The sequence below is a fragment of the Protopterus annectens genome, chromosome 11.part0 (genome assembly GCF_019279795.1).
Source record: "Protopterus annectens isolate FY-2018-M chromosome 11.part0, PAN1.0, whole genome shotgun sequence".
Classification (NCBI taxonomy): domain Eukaryota; kingdom Metazoa; phylum Chordata; order Ceratodontiformes; family Protopteridae; genus Protopterus; species Protopterus annectens.
Window position 1 is genome coordinate 1,122,452,224 of NC_056745.1, and position 22,749 is coordinate 1,122,474,972.

The 22,749-nt window shown below is 45.4% G+C and overlaps 1 protein-coding gene across 1 annotated transcript in view; it reads right to left on the reverse strand.

The window, feature by feature from the left end:
- KDM7A (lysine demethylase 7A) overlaps window positions 1-22,749 on the reverse strand; it is a 1,445,788-nt gene that overhangs the window by 290,729 nt on the left and 1,132,310 nt on the right. The window contains exon 16 of the mRNA XM_044087282.1: window positions 15,417-15,502. Coding sequence (XP_043943217.1) covers window positions 15,417-15,502 — 86 coding nt within the window. The remainder of the gene's footprint in view (window positions 1-15,416; window positions 15,503-22,749) is intronic.

Genomic DNA, 22,749 nt, shown 5'->3' on the forward strand with positions numbered 1-22,749 from the left:
GGCCCTGCCACTGAAATTGTTCCCTCATAGCATGCAAGGTTTCCCCAAAGGAAAATTCCTCAGGAGGAGAGGCTGAAGGGATGGACTCCTCAGCATCAGAGTCTTCGTAAGGAGAATAAACAGCCTCAGGAGGGTCTGTATGATCTGAGTCATCAGAGGAATCATCTGTGGATACTGGCTCAGGGGGCTCTGCTCTAGGCCTTTTTTCTGGAGGAGGGAGAGAGGCCCTGTCTGGATGAGGCTGGGCTCCACGAATTAAAGAGATGAGATCCTCAGCCAAAGTAAGCATATGGGAGCTGGTGCTGGGCCTGAGAGAGGGGGGGCTTGGCAGGCACCGTTTTTGATGCTTTGGCTGCTTTAGCCCTGGCAAAGGCCTTAATAGACATTGCTGCAGGAGGCCTAGCAGCTCCACGTGCAGGGGTAGAAATATCCAGGGGAATGGTATCTGATAAATCCTATGAAACCGCAACAGAAGGTTGGATTTCAGAAGCCGTTTCTACCAGGTTAGAAGAGGTCTCGGTAGAAGGCATGATTTCGGCTGAAGAAAGAACCGCTTGCTCGGTTTCGGCCGAAACCGAAACACTCGTGGTTTGCTTAACCGCGGTTTCGGACGAAACCGCGGACCGCGAGTGTCGGTCCTTTTCTTTGCGTTTTTTGGTACTTTGCATAGTCGGAGGATCCGACGGCATAATATATGCAAAATCGGAGCCGAAAATCTGTTCAGCAAACTCCGACCAACGTCTAAGCGTCCGTCGGTTAAAAGAAGCACAGGCTAGACAAGCTGCTACGTCGTGGTCTGGCCTAAACAATGTATGCAATAGGAGTGGAAATCTTTATGAGGTATTTGTTTCCCGCAAGATAAACAGTTATTCACTTTCTCTGACATCGGCTGAGGCAAGAAAGAGTCCCCAACGGGGTACTTAGCTTTTTAGAAGTCTTCGAAGTAATATTCGGTAGTAGTAATCTCTGGATCTGACCGACCGGCACTTGCAAACAGCTTCTGCTTCGGGCGCCACGCGGCAAGAAAGACTGAGGAAAATGGCGTCGGCTGATGCCTTTATACCCGAATAACTGCCGCAATGACGTCGGGTGAAGTGCGACACCAGCCGAAGCCAGACCCAGACTTTGGAATCCGGCCGACCGAAGGGCTGCCTGACGACAGGACAACCCATTTGTGAAGACTGCAGATGCATCCTTGAAGGACATCTGTACTATGTCCTTCAAGGATGCATCTGCAGTCCTAACATATGGGTAGAATACCATAGCCAAACTGGGGGAGGAGGCACTAAGATAAAGATGGTGTAGTCAAGATCCCTTGCAACACAGCAGTTGCAAAACCTGCTCGGGATCTGGAGTATAAAGGAAGGTTATAATGCTTGGCAAATGTATGCACGGAGCTCCAAGTAGCAGCTTCTAAAATGTCTTTGGTAGCCACTCCTCGTAGGAAAGCTGTAGTCGTGGCTGTAGCTCTTGTGGAATGAGGTCTGATATTTTCAGGAGTTGTCTTTCCATGAAAAGAGTAGCAAAATCGTATGCAATTTCCTATCCATTTTGAGATTGTCTGTTTTGAAATTGCTTTTCCTTGCATTCCTGTTGCATATGCTACCAGAAGCTGGTCAATTTTTCTGTTGGTCTTAGTTCTGTCCAGGTAGTAGCGTAATTGTCTGTGCACATCCAAGGTATGTAGCAGTCTTTCCCCCCTGTTCTGTGGGTTGGGGAAGAATGTAGGTAAATGAATCGCTTGGTTCAATGATACTCTGGAGACCACTTTTGGCATAAAGGTAGGGTTGGTTCTCAGAGACACTCTATCCTGATGGAAGATAAGAAAGGGCTGCACTGTCATTAATGCCTGTAATTCAGATACCCTTCTTGCTGAAGTGATTGCTAGCAGGAAAGCAGTTTTCCAAGACAAGAACTGTAAATCTGCTGTTGCTGCTGGTTCAAAAAGGGAAACTGTTAACTTTTCCAGCACAAAGTTGAGATCCCATGTAGGTAAAGGTGGTTTCCTTGGAGGCTTTACGTCTTTGATTCCTCTCAAGAACTGTCTGAGTAGAGGATGAGAGAAGACAGGAGGATCCATGTTGTATTCTGCTGAGATTGCTGATGCATGAATCTTAATGGAGGAGTAGGACAGGCCATTGTGGAACAGTTCTGCTAAGTATTCCAGGATGTGTGCTATGTTTGCCAATGAGACATTTTCTCCCTTTGCTGCACTCCAAATGAGGTATCTTTTCCATTTGGCTGAATAAGTTTTCCTTGTGGAGGGTCTGCGAGCCTCCAGGATAATGTCCTTAACTCTCTGAGATAAATCTGGGCTATTTGGTCTTATGCAATATTCCAAGCAGCTAGCTGCAGTGTTTTCAAGTTTGGATGTAGGATCTTGTAGTTGTTCTGTGTTAGAAGCAAGGGACATAGAGGTAGAGGCCATGCGTGTGTCCGAGACATGCTTCTCAGTAGCGGGTACCAATGTTGCCTCGGCCAGTCTGGAGCTATCAGGATTACCCTTGGTTGATCCTCTTTGATCTTCAGTAGGACTTTGTACATCATAGGAAGAGGTGGAATGCATATGCTGTCAGGTTTTTCCAGCTGAAGGAAAGGGAGTCCACCCTCCAAGCAAGTGGGTGGTATGCTCTTGTGCAGAATTTCTTCAATTGGTGGTTGTGTGGGGAGGCGAACAGGTCTATCTCTGGTAGTCCCCATTTCTTTGTTATGGTTTTGAAGATATCTGGATGCAGCATCCATTCGTGAGCATCCGTGGTAGTTCTGCTTAAGGTGTCTGCTAGTGAATTTTCTTTTCCTGGTACAAATCTGGCCTGAAGTTGAATGTTGAGATTCAGGGCCACATTCCACAGGTCCATTGCCATCCGGCATAGAGGATATGAGTGTGTACCTCCCTGTTTGTTGATGTACCACATGACTGTGGTATTGTCCGTCCTTATCAGCAATTGACCTTGTTGAAGGAATGGTCGGAATGCCTGGATTGCATGTTTCACTGCCAGCATCTCCTTTAGATTTGTGTGTAGATTCAGCTGGTCTTGGGTCCATAGGCCTTGTATGCACTTGTCCACCATGTGTGCCCCCCAGCCTAGGTCTGAGGCGTCCGTGGTGATGGTCTGGATTGGATGAGGTTTGTGGAAAGGCAGTCCTCTGTTCAACTGACAGGCCTGAGCCCACCACTGGAATTCTTGCTTCAGGCATGGAATTATTGGAATCTGGGCTTCTAGACTGTGCTTGTGTTGAGACCATACATTCCTTAGGTACCATTGCAACTTTCTCATATGCAGCCTGGCATGCGGAATCAATATTATGCAGGATGCCATGTAACCCAGGGCTTGCAGGACTTTCCTTGCAGGAAGCTGAGTTTGTGTTGTTAATGTCATGAAATATACTGGTAGTTGCTGTTGTTTTTCTTCTGTGAGAAAAGCCATCTGAGTTGATGTGTCCAGTTCTGCACCCAAGAATGTTATCCTTTGGGATGGTACTAGTCTTGATTTTTGCATGTTGACTGTGTATCCCAAGGCTTGCAACAGTTGTATGACCTTTTCCAAATCTTTTGTTAATTTTGCCTTGTTGTCCGCTTGTATTAGGCAGTCGTCCAGGTATGGGTAAATCCGAATTCCCTGAAGCCTGCAATGAGCAATTACTGATGCCAGGCATTTCGTGAATACTCTGGGCGCAGTAGATAAGCCAAAGGGCAATGCTGAGAATTGATAATGCTCTGATCCTGCAAGAAATCTGAGGTGTCTTCTGCAATCTGGTCTTATAGGGACGTGCAGGTATGCCTCCTTGAGATCTAGAGTCACCAGCCAAGACTCCTTGCCCAGCATGGGAAGAAGTTGCTGGAGGGTCAGCATTTTGAATTTTGGAACAATGAGGTATGTGTTCAGAGCGGACAAGTCGAGAATAGGTCTCCATTGATTTTCTTTTCTTGGTACAAGGAAAAGCCTGGAGTAAAATCCTTGGCCTTGTTCCATAGGTGGTACCTTTTCTATAGCTCTCATCCTTAGTAAGTTGTTGATTTGTCTTGCGTCCGTTTTTTGGCTTGGTGGTAGGTTTGGCATTCCTCTCTTTTTTGGTAGAGTGTGGAAGTGAAACCTGTAGCCTTTGTCTATTGTTTGTAAAGTCCATTTGTCTCCTGTAATGTAATGCCAGTTGTGGGAGAATAAAGCTAGTTTTCCACCCAAGGGTGCTTCCAGTTGTTCCCTGGTAGGCGGAATCAGAGCCAAGTCATTGTGTCTGTCCAGTGGAAGTGGTTGTAGTTGAATCTGTGGCAGTACTTCTCTGGTTGGTAGGTTGCCACTGACGTCCCCTGTAGGCACCCCTGGATTGACCTCTGCCTCTTGGGCGTCTATTTCTGCCTCTCTGTGCTCTGGAGGTGTCTGGAAAGGACCAATTCTTCGAAGGCCAATTTCTGCTAAACCTCGGAGGTTGGACCTGTAAGAAATCCTTGACTGTTTGGACAGATTTTGTTTTTTTTCCTCCACCTTCTTTAGAACCTCCTGTGCAGGGGAGCCAAACAAACTTTGTTTCTCCATAGGAGCATCTAGGAGTTTTGACTTAACATGGTCTGGTAAGGATTGTTCTTTTAACCAGGCATGCCTTCGAATCACTGTTCCAGTCATAGCTGATCTAAAGGAAGCCTCCAGTGCATCATAGCCACATTTTAAGAAATGGTTACTGACCTGCTGAGAGTTATGTACCAAATCCTGAAGGGACTTGCGGTCTATAGGTTCAGGGAGGACAGTTTTTATTTAGCTGGTCTAACAAAAATTCCTGGTACTGAATCATGTGAAATTGACAGTTTAAGGCCCTGGCGAAAGAGTAGCAGAAGTATAAACCTTTTACCCCATCTCTAATGCTCTAGATTCCCTTTCAGAGGGAGAGGATTTTGGCAGAGGCAGCTGCCACAGCCTTAGGGCCCTGTGAAATGGTTTCAGGATCTGCCACAGGAGCCTTATACAAATGGTAGTGTGTGTCCGGGACCCTGTAATATCTGTCAGGCTTGGCAGGGGCCAGAGGAAGAGAATCAGGGGCAGTACAGGCATCATTATATGCACCATCAACAACTGTTAGTACTGGAGGAATGTCTAAAGGCCTATGCTGTGGTAAGTGTAAGAAAGTCCTTAGCCTTTTCCTTGAATCTGAAAAATCCTGGCCCTGCCATTGAAAGTGTTCCCTCATAGCATGTAAGGTTTCCCCAAAAGAAAATTCTTCAGGAGGAGAGGCAGAAGGAATGGAGTCTTCTGCATCAGAATCCTCATAAGGAGAATATGGGCCTTCCTGAGGGTCTGAGATATCTGAGTCATCCGAGGAATTGTCCGTGGAAACAGGTTCCGGGGGTTCAGTCCTAAGCCTCTTCTCTGGAGGGGGTTTAGAGGCCCTGTCTGGGTGAGGATGGGATGCCCTGATCAAGGAAATGAGATCCTCAGCCAGGCTGAGCATTTGAGAACTAGAGGTAGGCCTGTGTGAGGGAATTTTGGCAGGTAAGGCCTTAGAAGATTTAGCTGCTTTAGCCCTGGCAAAAGCCTTGATAGACATAGATGCAGGGGGTCTAGCAGCCCCACGTGCAGGGGTAGAAATGTCTAAAGGAATAGTATCTGACAAATCCTGGGTGCTTGCTTCTGTAGGAGCAATTTCTGTAGCCGATTCAACCATGCTCTGTGAAGCCTCGGCTACCGGAGGCCTGCTTTCGGCCGAAGGAAGAACCGAGGACTCGGTTTCAGCTGAAACCGAGACACTCGCAGTTGGCCTAACCGTGGTTTCAGCCGAAACTGCGGACCGCGAGTGTTGGTCCTTTTCCTTGCGTTTTTTAGCTAACTGTGCTGTCGGAGTCTCTGACGGCATTTTGTAAGCAAAAGCAGGACCAAAAAACTCCTCTGCAAACTCCGACCGACGTCTAAGCGTCCGTCGGTTGAAAGAAGCACAGGCTAAACAAGCTGATACGTCGTGGTCCGGGCCTAAACAAGGAAGGCAGTGAGAGTGGAAATCCTTATGAGGTATTTGTTTCCCACAAGTTAAACAATTATTTACTTTGTCTGACATCGGCTGAGGCAAGAAAGAGTCCCCAATGGGGTACTTAGCTTTTTAGAAGTCTTCGGTAGTAGAAATCTCTGGATCTGACCGACCGGCACTTGCGAACAGCTTCTGCTTCGGGCACCGCACAGCAAGAAAGACTGAGGAAAATGGCGTTGGCTGATGCCTTTATACCACAGCAGCTATGACGTTGGGTGAAGTGCGACATCAGCCGAGGCCAGACCCAGACTTTGGAATCCGGCCGACCGAAGGGCTGCCTGAGGCAGGACAACCCATATGTTAGGACTGCAGATGCATCCTTGAGGGACATCTAACAGCGAGGTACGTCGTGGTCTGGGCCTAAGCAAGGAATGCAATACGAATGAAAATCTTTATGAGGTATTTGTTTTCCATAAATAATACAACTGTTAACTTTTACTGACATCGGTTTAGAACAAGAAAAAGGATCCCCAATGGGGTACTTAGCTTAGTTGAAGACTTCAGACCTGAAACTCGAAAAGGAAAATTTCTGCAGTCGGCCAACCGGCACTTGCGAACTGCTTCTGCTTCGGGCACCGCACGACAAGAAAGACTGATGTAATGGTGTCGGCTGCATGCTTTATACCCCTGACTACCTGGCGTCATGGAAGATTAGACAGCAACCGACACAGGACCCAAGATTTTGATAATCAGGCAGACTGAGAGCTACCTGCAAGCAGATAACCCAAATGTGATGACTGCAACAGTGAGACACGAAGAACATCTGATAGTGCATACAGCCTGCCGTGAAACAAGATATTTCCTGCAAGATTCTCTTATGGGGATGTGCAGATAAGCTTCTTTTAGGTCTAGGGTGACTAGCCAGGAGTCCTTGGCTAGCACAGGAAGCAGCTGTTGTAGTGTAAGCATTTTGAATTTTGGGACCACTAGGTGCTGGGAATGGACAGGTCCAGGATAAGGCACCAAGAGCCCTCTTTTCTGGGCACCAGGAACAGTCTGGAGTAGAAACTCTGTCCTCTTTGCTCTAATAGAACAGGTTGAATAGCCCTGATACTGAGAAGAGAAAGTACTTGCTTTTGAGCCTCTGCCCACTGGTTTGGAGGAAGATCTGGCAACCCGCTTGGGGTTGGCTGTGAGTGGAAGTGGAATCTGTATCCCTGGGATACAAATGTTTAGGACCCATCGGTCCTGGGTAATGGACATCCACTTTTTTGCATGCAGGGCGAGTTTTCCTCCTAGGGGGTGCAAGTACTTGTCCATCATCCTTCCCAGCCATGCCCAAGTCATTGTAAATATTTTCCATAAGGAGGTGGCTTACCACTCCCTGTTTTTGAAGGGGAGCACTCCACTGTTTAGAACTCTGCGTACTCTAAGACTGTAGCCTTGGTGGTCTGTTGCCCCTGGGTTTGGGCTGAGAAGATCTGGTAGGGACTGGAAAGGACCAGTTTTTTGAAGGCCAATGCCTACTGAATCTAGGTGGTTGTACTTGTAAGAAATCTTTAACAGTCTGCATAGATTTAGCTTTTTCCTCCATCTTTTTAAGAACCTCTTCTGCTTTTGTGCCAAACAAACGTTCCTGGTTTAATGGAGCATCTAGTAATTTTGCTTTGACATGGTCTGGCAAAATTTGCTCCTTCAGCCAGGCATGCTTCTAAGGCATCAACACCACACTGCAAAGTATGTTTACTGACTTGGTTTGCACAGCACAGCAACTCTTGTAAATCTTTATTTTCTGCAAAATCTGGAAGCAGCAACATTTTTTGTTTAATTAGTTCCATAATATGCTGTTGGTACTTCAACATGTGAAACTGACAATTTAAAGGCCTGAAGGCAAGAGTTGCAGAGGTATATACCTTCTTGCCCCATCTGTCCAAAGCCCTCGAATCCCTTTCTGAAGGGGTAGGATTTTTGGCTGTAGTATCCTTACTACCTTTAGGTCCCTGGGAAATGGTCTCTGGATCCGCAGTGGGATTCTTAAAGAGAAATTCGAGAGAGTCAGGTACCCTGTAGTACCTGTCAGGTTTTCTAACAGCTGGTGGTAAAGTATAAGGAGTAAGACTGGGTTCCATGAAAACATCATCTACAATATCCAGGACAGGGGGTATAGCTAGAGAGGCCTGTGCTGAGGCAAGTCTAAAAATTCTCTAAGTCTCTTTTTGGACTGTGGGTAGTCCTGGCATTCCCTGCGGAAATGCTCTCTTAAGGTATGCAAGGTTTCACCAAAAGAACAGTCCTCTGGAGGGGAGGCAGATGGAATGGAATCCTCTGCATCTGAAGCCTCATAGGTAGATAAGGGTATGTCCAGGTAGTCAGAGGGATCAGAGTCATCGGACCCATGGTCTGTTGAATCAGAAGGGAAATCAATTCTTTGTCTTTAAGAGGGGGAAGGCTGGCTTCCCCTAATTAGAGTTAAAAGGTCTCCAGCTATTCTAAGCATTTATTTCTGTGGCATGGGAGCTTGAGTATGCGCTTTGGTCATCGGTTTTCTAGGCGTAGTGCGAACTCTGGGCCTGACAAACTCAGTTGTTTTAGTCTGAAACGAAGTAGTCGGTTTAATACGAATATCGGAAGGTCGGAATACACCCTTAGAAGCAGATGCCTGCACAGCGGCTGCGGACCCATTCAAGGTAGAGACATTCACAGGTTCCATAACCGAAGAAGCATCTTGCGGCATACCTGACTCTGAATGGGTCTCAGCAGAGGCCTGCAAATCTGGAGAAGCGGGTATCAGGGGCTGCAAAGGCATCTCACTGAGTACCGGCAGACTGGTGACTAGCTGAACGGAAGCGTTGTCGGCAGTTTTGGACCTATGCAGTCTGTCCTTGTCTTTATCCTTACGTTTTTTCGGAAGATCGGTAGTCAGATGGCTTATTGAAGCCATTTCAGAATATGGAGAACGAGAAAGTACAGTTTTGTACCTACCATAAATGTAGATGTTCGAGTGCTAATACAGCTGCAGTCATAACAGATGGGTTTTCCTGCCGTCAGGCGGGTCCTCGGTCGGCCGAATTCCAAAGTCTAGGTACGGCGTCGGTTGTCGTTGCTTCTTCCCTGACGTCAGTGCGACTGGGGTATAAAAGAACCAGCCAACACCATTTTCTTCAGTTTTTCTTGCCCCAGATGTCAGATGCCCCCAGAAGGAAGGCAATACATAAATTTATGTAATAATGCAATACAGTATAATCAAAAAACGGTAGTTGCAAGCAAATACACCATAAATGAATACCCCAATCAGGTTGTATGAGGAGGTGTTAGCCATTAGGCCTGTTCCAGAGGGGAAGGAGGGAGGGAAACCTGGACCGCAGCTGTATTAGCACTCGAACATCTACATTTATGGTAGGTACAAAACTGTACTATGTTCATCGTGCATACAGCTGCAGTCATAACAGATGGGTAGAATACCAAAGCTTAAAAAGGGGTGGTAGGCACTAGGTGGAACTAGGAGGAGCCAGGATGCCCTGCAAAACTGCAGTGGCAAAACCTGCTCTAGATTTGGAGTATAAAGGCAAGTGATAGTGCTTCGAGAAAGTATGCACAGAACTCCAAGTGGCAGCTTCCAAAATATCTTTGGTAGGAACCCCCCTGAGGAAAGCTGCAGAGGTAGCTGTGGCCCTTGTGGAGTGAGACCTGATGCCTGCAGGTACAGTTTTACCATGAAGAGAGTAGCAAAAGCGTATGCAGTGGGCTATCTATTTTGAGATTGTCTGTTTGGAAATAGGCTTCCCTTGAGCCCCTGTAGCATAGGACACAAAGAGTTGCTCTGATTTTCTGAAAGGCTTTGTTCTGTCCAAATAATAACGTAGTTGTCTGTGAATGTCCAAGGAATGTAGTAGCCTCTCCGCTTTGTTTTGAGGATTGAGGTAAAAGGTAGGCAAGTGGATAGCCTGATTCAAGGCTACCCTGGATACTACCTTTGGCATAAAGGAAGGATTGGTTCATAAGGAAACTCTGTCCTGATGGAAAATGATGAAAGGCTGCACAGCCATGAGGGCTTGTAGTTCCGAAACCCTGCGAGCTGAGGTGATAGCCAGCAGGAAGGCTGTTTTTCAGGACAAATATTGCAGTTCTGTTGAGGCAGCTGGCTCAAAAGGAGGCAAAGTCAGTTTCTCTAGAATGAAATTGAGATCCCAAGCAGGTACTGGTTGTTTCCTTGGGGGTTTTATATTCTTAGCCCCTCTGAGGAACTGCCTTAAGAGGGGGTGAGAGAATAAAGGAGGATCAGTGTTGTATTCTGCAGAAATGGCTGAGGCATGGATTTTGATGGAAGAGAATGAAAGTCCACTGCTTAGCATCTCAGCTAGGTACTGTAATATTTGAGGTAAATTCAGTATTCCAGGGTTCTGGCCCTTTTTCTCATTCCAAGCACAAAACCGTTTCCATTTGGCGGAGTAGGCTTTTCTAGTAGAAGTTCTTCTGGCCTCCAAAATGACATCCTGTACCTCCTTTGAGAGTAGGGTCTGTTGTGATTTTAAGGAATCTTCCATGCGGCTAGATTGAGTGTTTTCAGATGACTGTGAAGAGTTTTGAAGTTGTGCTGAGTCAGTAGAAGAGGCATTAGAGGCAGGATCCATGGTGGGGAATGCGTTAGGCTCCTCAGGAGTGGGTACCAGTGTTGCCTTGGCCAGTCTGGAGCGATGAGAATCATCTTTGGTCTGTCTGCTCTGGTTTTTAATAGAACTTTGGGCAGCAGAGGAAGAGGTGTAAAGGCATATACTGTCGTTGTTGTCCAACTGAAAGAGAGTGCGTCCACTTTCCAGGCCTGTGGATGTAAGGTCCTTGAGCAGAATTTTGCCAATTGGTGATTTCTGTGGGAGGCAAAGAGATCTATGTCTGGCCTTCCCCATGCTTGAATTATCTTTGAAAACACTTGAGGATGCAACTTCCATTCGTGTGGATCTGTCACATTTCTGCTTAGGTTGTCTGCCAGCGTGTTTTCCTTGCCTGGCAGGAACTGTGCTTGAAGCTCGATTTGCAATTCCAGAGCCATGTTCCAAAGAGACATGGCTAGCCTGCATAGGGGGTATGAGTGGGTTCCTCCCTGTTTGTTTATGTACCACATTACTGTGATGTTGTCTTTCCTTATCAATAGCTGGCCTGGATGCAGCAGGTCTTTGAAAGCTATAATAGCATTTATTACTGCTAGCATTTCCTTTTGATTGATGTGTAGGTGCTTTTCCTTTTGGGACCATCTGCCCTGAATGCACCGATCTGTCAGGTGCGCCCCCCAGGCGTAATCCAAGGCGTCTGTTGTGATGGTTTGACTTGCTTGAGGCTTGCAGAATGGGAGGCCTGTGTTTGTTTGGCATGCTTGAGCCCACCACAGAAATTCCTTTTGAAGACATGGAATTAGTGGTATTATTGTTTCCAAGCTGTGGCTGTGCTGAGACCATAGGATTTTCAGGTACCATTGAATCATATGCAGCTCTGCACATGGGATTAGTAGGATGCAAGATGCCATGAATCCCAGAGCCTGCAGGATTTTCATTGCAATCAGCCTGGTGAAAGTTGCCAGTTTTCTGAAGTATTGAGTTAGTTGCCCTTGTTTCTCTGGCATGAGGTAAGCCATCTGGGTGTTTGTATCCAAGTTGGCACCCAGGAAAATTATTGTTTGAGAGGGAATTAGCCTTGATTTCTTTTTGTTGACTGTGTATCCCAGGGAATTCAACAACCTTATTACAAAAGCCAGATTTTTCAGAAGTATGTGCTTGCTGTCCGCTTGGATCAGGCAGTCGTCCAAATATGGGTATATTTGTATCCCTTGCAGTCTGCAGTAGGCAATTACTGATGCCAGGCATTTTGTGAACACTCTGGGTGCAGTAGATAAGCCAAAGGGCAATGCAGAGAATTGATAATGTGTTGAACCTGCAAGAAATCTGAGGTATCTTCTGCAATCTTGTCTGATTGGGACATGCAGGGATGCCTCCTTGAGGTCCAATGTTACCAGCCAAGACTCCTTGCCCAGCATGGGAAGAAGCTGCTGTAATGTGAGCATCTTGAATTTTGGTACGAGTAAAAATGTGTTTAGGATGGATAAGTCCAAAATAGGTCTCCAATCTTTGCCCTTCCTTGGTACCAGGAATAGTCTGGAATAAAAACCTTGACCTTGTTCTTGTGCAGGTACCTCTTGAATAGCTTTCATGTCCATGACATCTGAAATTTGTTTTTGTGCCTCTGCCCTTTGATTGTGTGGCAGGTTTGGCATGCCTCTCATTTTTTAAGGGTGTGAAAGTGGAATCTGTAGCCTCTGTCTATAATGTCCAGGATCCATTTGTCTTTTGTGACAATATGCCAATTTTTTGAAAATAATGCCTGTTTTCCACCTAAAGGCGCTGCCATTTGAGCCTTGCTTGGCATGCAAAGGGGAAAGTTATTGGTTCTGCTTTCTGAATGGCTGTGAACTATCCTCAATACCTCTTTGGGTAGGTGCTTGCCATTGTCTGCCTCTAAACGATCCTTGAGATTGCCCTCTACCCCTCGGGTGCCTGTATCTACCTCTTTGGGGTCTGTCCGTGGCTGGAAAGGACCAATTTTTTGAAGGCCAATTTCTACTGAAACGTGGAAGTTGTACCTGTAGGAAATATTTCACTGTTTGCATTGATTTTGCCTTTTCCTCCATTTTCTTTAATACCTCCTCAGCTTTAACACCAAACAATACATCTTTTTGCAGAGGTGCAGCCAGTAATTTAGCTTTGACATGATCTGGTAAGGTTTGCTCTTTGAGCCAAGCATGTCTACATATGACTGATCCTGTAACAGCAGCTCTACATGGGCCTCTAAAGCATCAAAACCACATTGCAAGGTATGTTTACCTACTTGTTCTGCACTATGTATCAAATCCTGCAACTCCTTTAAATCTGGTTGTTCAGGTTGTGACATTTTGCTTCTCAACTGTGATAACAGAAACTGTTGGTACTTTAACATATGGAACTGGCAGTTTAACGCCCTCATGGATAAGGTGGCCGAGGTGTATACCTTTTTCCCCCACCTTTCTAAAGCTCTGGAATCCCTCTCTGAAGGTAAAGGATTTTTAGCAGTGGAGGCCTTAATTCCCTTGGGGCCTTGTGAGATAGTTTCTGGGTCAGCCGCATGGCTTTTGTATAGGAATTGGTGTGAGTCAGGAACCCGGTAATACCTGTCAGGCTTGACTGGGGCTGGAGGTAAAGAGTCTGGGTTAAGGCAGGACTCCTAATACACATCATCAAGGATATCTAAGACAGGGGGTATAGCCAGAGGCCTGTGTTGAGGGAGCAAGAGAAAATCCCTAAGCATTTTCTTGGAGTCTGAGTACTCTTGACCTTCCCAGTGGAAGTGTTCCCTCAAGGTATGCAAGGTTTCCCCAAAAGAGTAATCCTCAGGGGGTAGACAGAGGGAATGGACTCCTCTGCATCAGAATCTTCAAAAGGGGAGTATGAATGTTCCTGGTCATCAGAATGTTCTGAAATAATGGAAGCCTGGTCCGAGGAGGGGGATTCTTCCTCCACTCTGGTCCTTTTTTCCGGGGGGGGGGGGGGGGGTTGAGAAACCCTGATAAGAGAAATTAAGTCTTCAGCCATTTTGAGCATCTGCTTTTTAGGCATGGGGCCTTGAGAAGGGCCCTGTGGGGTTTGTTTTTTAGAATGCATGGCTGTCTTAGACTTAGTGAAAGCCTTGATGGAAAAAGAAGAGGAAGGCCTGAAGACACCTTGAGAGGAGGCAGACCTGTCTAAACTCTGAGTTTCACCGCCAAGAGTGGCTTCGGTATCTGTATTCGGGGTGTGGGCCGAAGAGCCTGCGACCTCGGGTACAGAAGACACCGCCAATGAAGTGTCGTCGGTAGTCAGGGGCTGCGTAGGCGCCTCGCCGAGAACTGGACCACCTGTAATCGGCTTTGGCGTGGTGTCGGTAGAGGCTGCGGACCTCGTGTGTCGGTCCTTATCTTTGCGTCTTTTACTCAAAACTGGAGTCGGAGTATCCGACGACATTATGTAGTTAAAAGTTTTGCCAAAAAAGTGCTGGGCGAACTCCGCCCGACGCTTAATGGTGCGTTTGTTGAATGTAGCACAAAAACGGCAGGCCGAGACGTCGTGGTCTGGGCCTAAGCAAAGAATGCAGAGGGAATGAAATCCTTATGCGGTATTTGCTTCCCACATGAAATACAATTATTAACTTTGTCTGACATCGGTCTGAGGCAAGAAAAGTTTCCCCAACGGGGTACTTAGCTTTCAAGAAGACTTCGGTTGCAGATATTCGTAATCTCAGGAGCTGGCCGACCGGCACTTGCGAACTGCTTCTGCTTCGGGCACTGCGCGGCAAGAAAGACTGAAGAAAATGGCGTCAGCTGGTTCTTTTATACCCCTGTCGCACTGACGTCAGGGAAGAAGCGACGACAACCGACGCCGGACCTAGACTTTGGAATTCGGCCGACCGAGGACCCGCCTGACGGCAGGAAAACCCATCTGTTATGACTGCAGCTGTATGCACGATGAACATCGAAAGAATTTAGCAACAAAGATAGCCCGACAATGAATAGTTTGGGCGTTAAACAAGGCACAAAACTGACAGCAAGGGACATACTGGTCTGGACCTAAACAGGTGACGCAGTAAGAATGAAAATCTCTGTGAGGTATTTGCTTTCCACAGGCAAGGCAATTGTTAACTTTTTCTGACATCAGTTAGAGCAAGAAAAAAGAATCCCCAACGGGGTATTTAGCTTTAGAAGACTTCAGGTTTGAAACTCGAAAAATGATAATTTCGGGTAGCGGCTAACCGGCACTTGGAAACTGCTTCTGCTTTGGGCTAATGCATGGCAAGAAAAGCTGATGTATTAGTGTTGGCTGCATGTTTTATACCCCTGACGTCATGGAAGAAGTGACAGCATCCGAAGCAGAAATCCCAAGACTCTGGTGTTCGGGCCGACTGAGGGCTATCTGCAGGCAGATTACCCAAGTGTGATGACTGCAACAGTGAAACATGAAGATCATCAATGCACAACAAAACAGCAATGCTAACTGCTGCACCACTGCCTGCTCAACTTAATCCTCATCTGGAAGGACATCAAATGCTCCATTTCTAATAATCAAAGACGGCAACATGAACTATTCTGAAAGCAGCACTACAAGCCTCTCTGAAGTAACAGTCTTGTACAACAGTTCTTTTTCTTCATTCCAGTGAGGAAGCATACCCTTCAGCTGGCCTTCACAAAGTTCACATGCAGATCTTCTCAATACCACAACTTACAGTGCTCTGTCAGGACACAAAAAAGACAATATTCTCCGGCAAGACATGATTGCATTTTAAAAAAAAGTTCTTTACTTCAAAACATCACAGTAGAAACACATTCCTAGTTACAATGACCCTTGCCAAAACGCTATGCATACTTACAAAGCATTACAAGTATAATGTGTATAGAGAAAATTCTTTATTACCTGTTTAGTGCAATCATCAGAGTCTGAAATATCTGAATACTCTGAGGTGCCATTCCTGAGTTCTGATTTCACACTTTCAAAAAACACTGAGGAAATAAAGAAATGCCCTCCATTAATAAAGGTAATGTTCCATTTTTAGAAAATGTTTCCATATTATGGCATTTTGTAAGTCAAGTTAGGACAAGCATAACTTGCAGTTGACAAGTATGTACACATACCCTAAAAATAAAAATAAGCAGTGTATATACAAAATGTATGTATCTGAATTAATCCAACAATTATCACATGCAACTTGGGCAGAGAAGTGATGAGGCAGTGGCTGCTCAACTCTTACAGGAGGAGGGTGGGGTGTGGGGATGTGCTGAAAGCATACAGTCAAGGGCATTACACCAGGGCCATGTTGAGAATCAATGCTGCAGTAAGGGACTGGAAAAAAGGGCAAGCCTTCACATAGGTGGGGCATTTCACTTATTTTATTAATGCAGGCCACTTGTGACATCAGGCCCACAGATCAGAGGGGTAGGGCCTGAAGTGAAAAAAAGACCTCTGTAAGCAATATGGTGACTCCTCACCCGGAGTCATTCCACTTGAGGGTAAGCAGTAGACAGAATCATTGTGGAATCGGAATATAGGGATCTGGAGGAACCCCACATAGGTCTTTCTTGTAAAATAGTCGACACTGCTGCTGCAGGTCACATAGGGAACTGGCCATGGAAGAAGCCTGAAGTCAGCAATACATAGTGTTGGAAAAAATAGATTTAAAAAGTAGACATCAACACTAATGAGACGTATAAAACAAAAATGCATAAACCTACTAAAACATAACTCTCTCGAGCACACAAATATTCTAAACACTACACACCATTATTCAAAGAGAAAAATTTCTCACTCACAAACAAAAACGGGTGGTTGCCTCCCATTCCATTTTATTATTCTTAATCAGAGATCAAAAAGATGCAACAGACACTGTTATAATACGTACAAAGCAGCAAGAAACTATGCCCAAGTAAACAAAAGCATGGCAATGTAGAATCCAACAAGGAAAATTAACAGTGGAGTAGTTGGTCTGTAGCAACAACTGTCAATACTATATAACCAGCAGCTGAGGAATCCTGGCCACTATTACTTTACTAAAGTGAAGGATTTGGTTTCAGTCACCTCAATGACAGACTTCCTCAGGCCCAGAAATACCACAGTCAGAGGAAAGATAAATATCTTTTCTAGCTTGAAGACAGGTTTGGCTTCAATTACAAAAACTACAGCTGTGTAAAATCTTATAACAGTAGATGTCCTTCTCTTCACTGCTGCAGTATTCTTTACGAAAGGAATCTTCTGTCTAGGGCAGCCCGACATCCAACCAGCATAGCAAGCCTTTAGGTTGTAATGGGTACGCTGTACGTCACACGTATGCTCCCTGTGCAGAGCGTATAGCATAAATGTGATGTCCAATGTACCATCCTCAGAACTGAAAAAGCTCCAGTAGGAACAACAGCTTAAGGATATCATCAGTTAACAGGCACATCCAGAAGGAAAAAGGATCAGGGAGAGGAGGGAGGGAGTGAATACTGCAATAGTGAAGAGAAGGATATCTACTGCTATGGTAAGATTTTACACAACTGCACTATGTCCCTTCCATATCACTGTTGCAGTATTCTTTACAATAGGAACAGTACAATAGTTCAGGAAGAAGACTGGGAGGAGGAGCGGCCAACAGAGTCCTCTAGGAAAAGTACAGTTGTGTACACTTACCATAAATGTAGATGTTCGAGTGAATTCACTGTTGCAGTCATTGCATTTGGGTTATCTGCTTGCAGGTCGCCCTCAGTCGGCCTGATTAACAAAGTCTTGGGTCCTGCGTCGGTTGCTGTTCCTTCTTCCATGATGTCAGGTTATCAGGGGTATAAAACATGCAGCCGACGCCATTACATCAGTTTTGCTTGCCCCAGATGTCAGGTGCCCCCCTAATGGGAAGCAATTAAATATAAAAGTACAATGATATACCTCCAACAAAAATGCAAATACACCAAAAAGCTTTTAAGCATAGTAAAGGAAAGAAGAGGTATAAAGTACAGTTTTGTACCTACCATAAATGTAGATATCCGATAGGTATGCATCTGCAGTCATAACATATGGGTTGTCCTGCCTCAGGCAGCCCTTCGGTCGGCCGGATTCCAAAGTCTGGGTCTGGCCTCGGCTGATGTCGCACTTTCCCCGAGTTCAGAGCGTCTGGGGTATAAAAGCATCAGCCGACGCCATTTTCCTCAGTGTTTCTTGCCCCAGATGCCAGGTGCCCTCTAGGAAGGCCAAATTTGGAGGAATGCAATAAATTCCAAACATTTTCCAAAATATATACGTATATATACAAACAAATACACCATAATAGATCCCCCAGCTAGCTAATGGAGGGGTAAGCACCCTAGGAATACCACAGAGGGGAAGGAGGGAGGGTAAACCTGACTGCAGATGCATACCTATCGGACATCTACATTTATGGTAGGTACAAAACTGTACTATGTCCTTCAAGGATGCATCTGCAGTCATAACATATGGGTAGAATACCATAGCCAATCTGGGGGAGGAGGTACTAAGAAAAAAATGGTGTAGTTAAGATACCCTGCAGGACTGCTGTAGCAAAACCTGCTCTGGATCTGGAGTATAAAGGTAAATTGTAATGTTTGGCAAATGTATGCACGGAGCTCCATGTAGCAGCTTCTAAAATGTCCTTGGTAGCCACCCCTCTTAGGAAGGCTGTAGTGGTGGCTGTGCCCCTCGTGGAATGAGGCCTAATGTTTGCAGGAACCGTCTTTCCATGAAAGGAGTAACAAAATCGAATGCAATTTCCTATCCACTTTGAAATTGTCTGTTTGGAAATTGCTTTTCCTTGCACCCCAGCAGCATATGCTACAAGGAGTTGGTCAGTCTTTCTGTAACTTTTAGTTCTGTCCAAGTAGTAGCATAGTTGCCTGTGTATATCCAGAGTGTGTAGAAGTTTTTCCCCTTTATTTTGTGGATTTGGGAAGAATGTAGGCAAGTGAATAGCTTGGTTCAAGGATACCCTAGATACCACACCTTTGGCATAAAAGTAGGATTGGTTCTCAATGAAACTCTGTCCTGATGGAAGATGAGGAATGGCTGCACTGCCATTAAAGCTTGTAACTCAGATACTCTTCTTGCTGAAGTTATGGCCAGAAGGAATGCAGTTTTCCAAGACAGAAACTGTAGATCCGTCGATGCTGCTGGTTCAAAGGTAGGAAGTGTTAGTTTCTCCAGCACAAAGTTGAGATCCCAAGTAGGTAAAGGGGGTTTCCTTGGAGGATTGATGTTTTTGATTCCTCTCAGAAATTGCCTGAGGAGAGGATGCGAGAAGATAGGTGGATCAACATTGTATTCTGCTGAAATTGCTGAGGCATGAATCTTAATGGAAGAATAGGACAGGCCATTGTGGAACAATTCTGCTAAGTATTCCAGAATATGTGCCATGCTCGCCACTGTCACATCTAAGGCTTTTGTTGTGTTCCAAATGAGAAATCTTTTCCATTTTGCTGAGTATGTCTTCCTTGTGGAAGGCCGGCGAGCTTCCATAATAATGTACCACCCAAGATGGCACACGATTTTAAAAACTATATACAACAGAGGGAAACTATGTGGCAAATTAAATTAAAAGCTGACAGTTTCCCTGGCTTAAACGAGGCCATTAATATAAAATGTTTTTTAAAACACAGGAAGTTATATGTCCATAAAAGGAATGGTACCACTACCTCTTTTTTTAACTAAAAAACTCACAGTTGATTTTAATTGTTATTTGTTAAATTGTTCAATTAATCAATTACTTGTGGGTGTATTTAAACTTGCATTTTGATGTTTTTATTTATTCTGATGAAGTCTTTCGACGAAAGCGGAGAATTAAATTTTATTACGCTATTTGCTTCACTGTATTTTTCATTCATACTGAATTTGCCTCCTATTGCTGCATTCATCGTGGTGCTTTTTGTTTCCATAATAATGTCCTTTACTCTCTGTGATAAGTTATTTTGAGGGGGTTTATGGAATTTTCCAGGCAGTTAGCTGCAATGTTTTCAAGTTGGGATGCATGATCTTGAAATTGTTCTGCGTCAGAAGAAGTGGCCATAGGGGGAGAGGCCATGGTTTCGTCTGTGACATGCTCCTCAATAGTGGGTACCAGTGCTGCCTTGGCCAGTCTGGAGCTATCAGAATCACTCTTGGCTGTTCTGCCCTGATCTTCAGTAAAACCTTGGACATTAATGGGAGAGGTGGGAAGGCATACACTTTTAGAGCTTTCCAGCTGAGAGAGAGAGAGTGCACCCTCCAAGCTTGTGGATGGTATGTCCTTGAGCAGAATGTCTTCAGTTGATGATTGTGGGGCGAGGCGAACAGATCTATCTCCGGCTTTCCCCATGCTTGTGTTATGAGTAGAAAGATGTCTGGGTGCAGCATCCATTCATGTGCATCCATGGTAGTTCTGCTTAAGCTGTCTGCCAGTGCATTTTCTTTCCCTGGCACGAACTGGGACTGTAGTTGGATATTGAGTTTCAAGCATAGTTCCCATAGATTCATGGCCAGCCTGCATAGAGGGTAGGAATGCGTGCCTCCTTGCTTGTTTATGTACCACATGACTGTGGTGTTGTCTGTCCTTATTAACAGGTGGCCTTGATGGAGGAAAGGTTTGAAGGCCTCGATTGCGTGTATCACTGCCAGCATTTCCTTTTGGTTTATGTGCATGCGCAGCTGTCCTTGAGACCATAGGCCTTGGATACATTTGCTCTCCATGTGTGCTCCCCATCCTCGGTCTGAAGCGTCCGTGGTGATGGTTTGTTTTGTTTTTGGTTTGTTGAAAGGCAACCCTCTGTTGGACTGGCAGGCTTGAGCCCACCACAGGAATTCCTTTTGAAGGCAAAGAATGATTGGTATCAAAGTTTTCAAACTGTGACTGTACTGAGACCATACACTCCTTAGGTACCATTGTAATTTTCTCATATGCAGACTGGCTTGTGGAATCAGAATTATGCAGGATGCCATGTAACCCAGGGCCTGCAGGATTTTCCTTGCAGTTAGCTGAGTTTGTCTTGTCAGATTCATGAAGTAATCTGGAAGTTGTTTTTGTTTTTCTTCTGTAAGAAAGGCCATTTGGGTGGTTGTGTCTAGATCTGCACCCAAAAAGGTTATCCTTTGGGATGGAACAAGTCTTGATTTTTGGATGTTGACTGTGTATCCCAAGGCCTGTAATAGGTGGATGGCATAGTCCAAGTCCTTTATCAAATTTTTCTTGTTGTCCGCTTGTATAAGGCAGTCGTCCAGATATGGGTAGATTTGAATCCCCTGAAGTCTGCAGTGTGCAATTACTGATGCCAGGCATTTCGTGAATACTCTGGGCAGTAGATAAGCCAAAGGGCAATGCTGAGAATTGATAATGCTCTGATCCTGCAAGAAATCTGAGGTGTCTTCTGCAACTTTGCCGAATAGGGACATGCAGGTATGCCTCCTTGAGATCTAGAGTCACCGGCCAAGACTCCTTGCCCAGCATGGGAAGAAGTTGCTGTAGGGTCAGCATCTTGAATTTTGGCACAATGAGGTAAGTATTCAGTGCGGACAGGTCGAGAATAGGCCTCCATTGATTTTCTTTTCTTGGAACAAGGAATAATCTGGAGTAAAATCCTTGGCCTTGTTCTGAAAGAGGTACCTTTTCTATGGCTTTCATTTGTATTAAGTTGTTGATCTGCTTTAAAGCCTCTGCCCTCTGATTTGGTGGCAGGTTTGGCATTCTGTTTCTTCTTGGCAAAGTGTGGAAGTGGAACCTGTATCCTTTGTCTATTATTTGCAGTGTCCATGTGTCCCTTGTAATGTAATGCCAGTTTTTTGAGAATAAAGAAAGCTTTCCGCCCAATGGTGCTTCCAATTGAGCCCTGGTCAGCGGAATCAAAGGAAAGTCATTGAGTCTGTCCTGGTGTAGTAGTTGTTGTTGCTGTTCCTGCACTACCTCTCTGGTTGGTAGGCTGCCACTGACGGCCTCTGTAGGAGCCTCTAGCTTGCCCTCTACCTCTGGGACGCCTGTTCCTGCCTCTCTGGGATCTGTCCGAGTCTGGAAAGGACCAATTTTTAGTAGGCCAGTTTCTGCTGAATCTCGGTGGTTGTACTTGCAGAAAGTCCTTAACTGTTTGCACAGATTTTGCCTTTTCTTCAAACTTCTTTAAGACCTCCTGAGCCGAGGAACCAAATAATTTTTGTTTTTCCATTGGAGCATCCAGGAGTTTAGCTTTAACATGGTCTGATAAAGATTGTTCCTTCAACCAGGCATGCCTACGAATAACAGCCCCAGTCATAGCTGACCTACATGAAGCTTCCAGTGCATCATAACCACACAGCAAAAAATGATTACTAACCTGCTGTGAGTTATGTACCAGATCCTGAAGGGATTTACGGTCAAGGGGTTAAGAAGAGGAAAGCTTCTTATGCAATTCATCTAACAAATACTCTTGGTACTGTATCATATGCAATTGACAATTTAATGCCCTCATGGAAAGAGTTGCAGAAGTATATACCTTCTTTCCCCATCTCTCTAAAGCTCTAGACTCCCTTTCAGAAGGTAGAGGATTTTTGGCAGAGGCAGCTGCAACCCCTTTAGTATCCGGGTCTGCAGAATGGGCCTTGTACAGATGTAGATGAGAATCCGGGACCCTGTAGTATCTATCAGGTTTGGCAGGAGCCGGAGGGAGAGAATCAGGGGCTGTACTAACATCATTGTACACATCATCAATAACATTCAAAACAGGAGGTATAGCTAAGGGCCTATGCTGAGGTAAATGTAAAAAGGTCCTTAATCTCTTTCTAGAATCAGAAAATTCCTGACCCTGCCATTGAAAATGTTCTCTCAGAGTGTAGTGTCTCACCAAAGGAAAACTCTTCAGGAGGGGAGGCCGAAGGGATAGATTCTTCAGCATCAGAATCCTCGTAGGCCGAATAAGCCTCCTCCTGGTGATCTGACAACACACATCCATCCGTAGACTCATCTGAAGAGTGTTGGTCAGAGGGCTCAGCCCTGGGCCTTTTGTCTGGAGGTGGTTGAGAGCCCCTGTCCGGGTGAGGCTGAGAACCTCTAATTAAAGAGATAAGATCCTCTGCAAGGCTGAGGATCTGAGAACTAGAAGAAGGTCTCTGAGAGGTAGTCTTGGGAGGCAAAGCTTTAGCAAGTTTAGCAGCTTTAGCCCTGGAAAAAGCCTTAACGGACATGGAAGCAGGGGGTCTGGCTGCACCACGTGCAGGAGTAGACTTGTCCAAAGGAATGGTGTCAGACATTTCCTGGACACTGGTTTCAGTA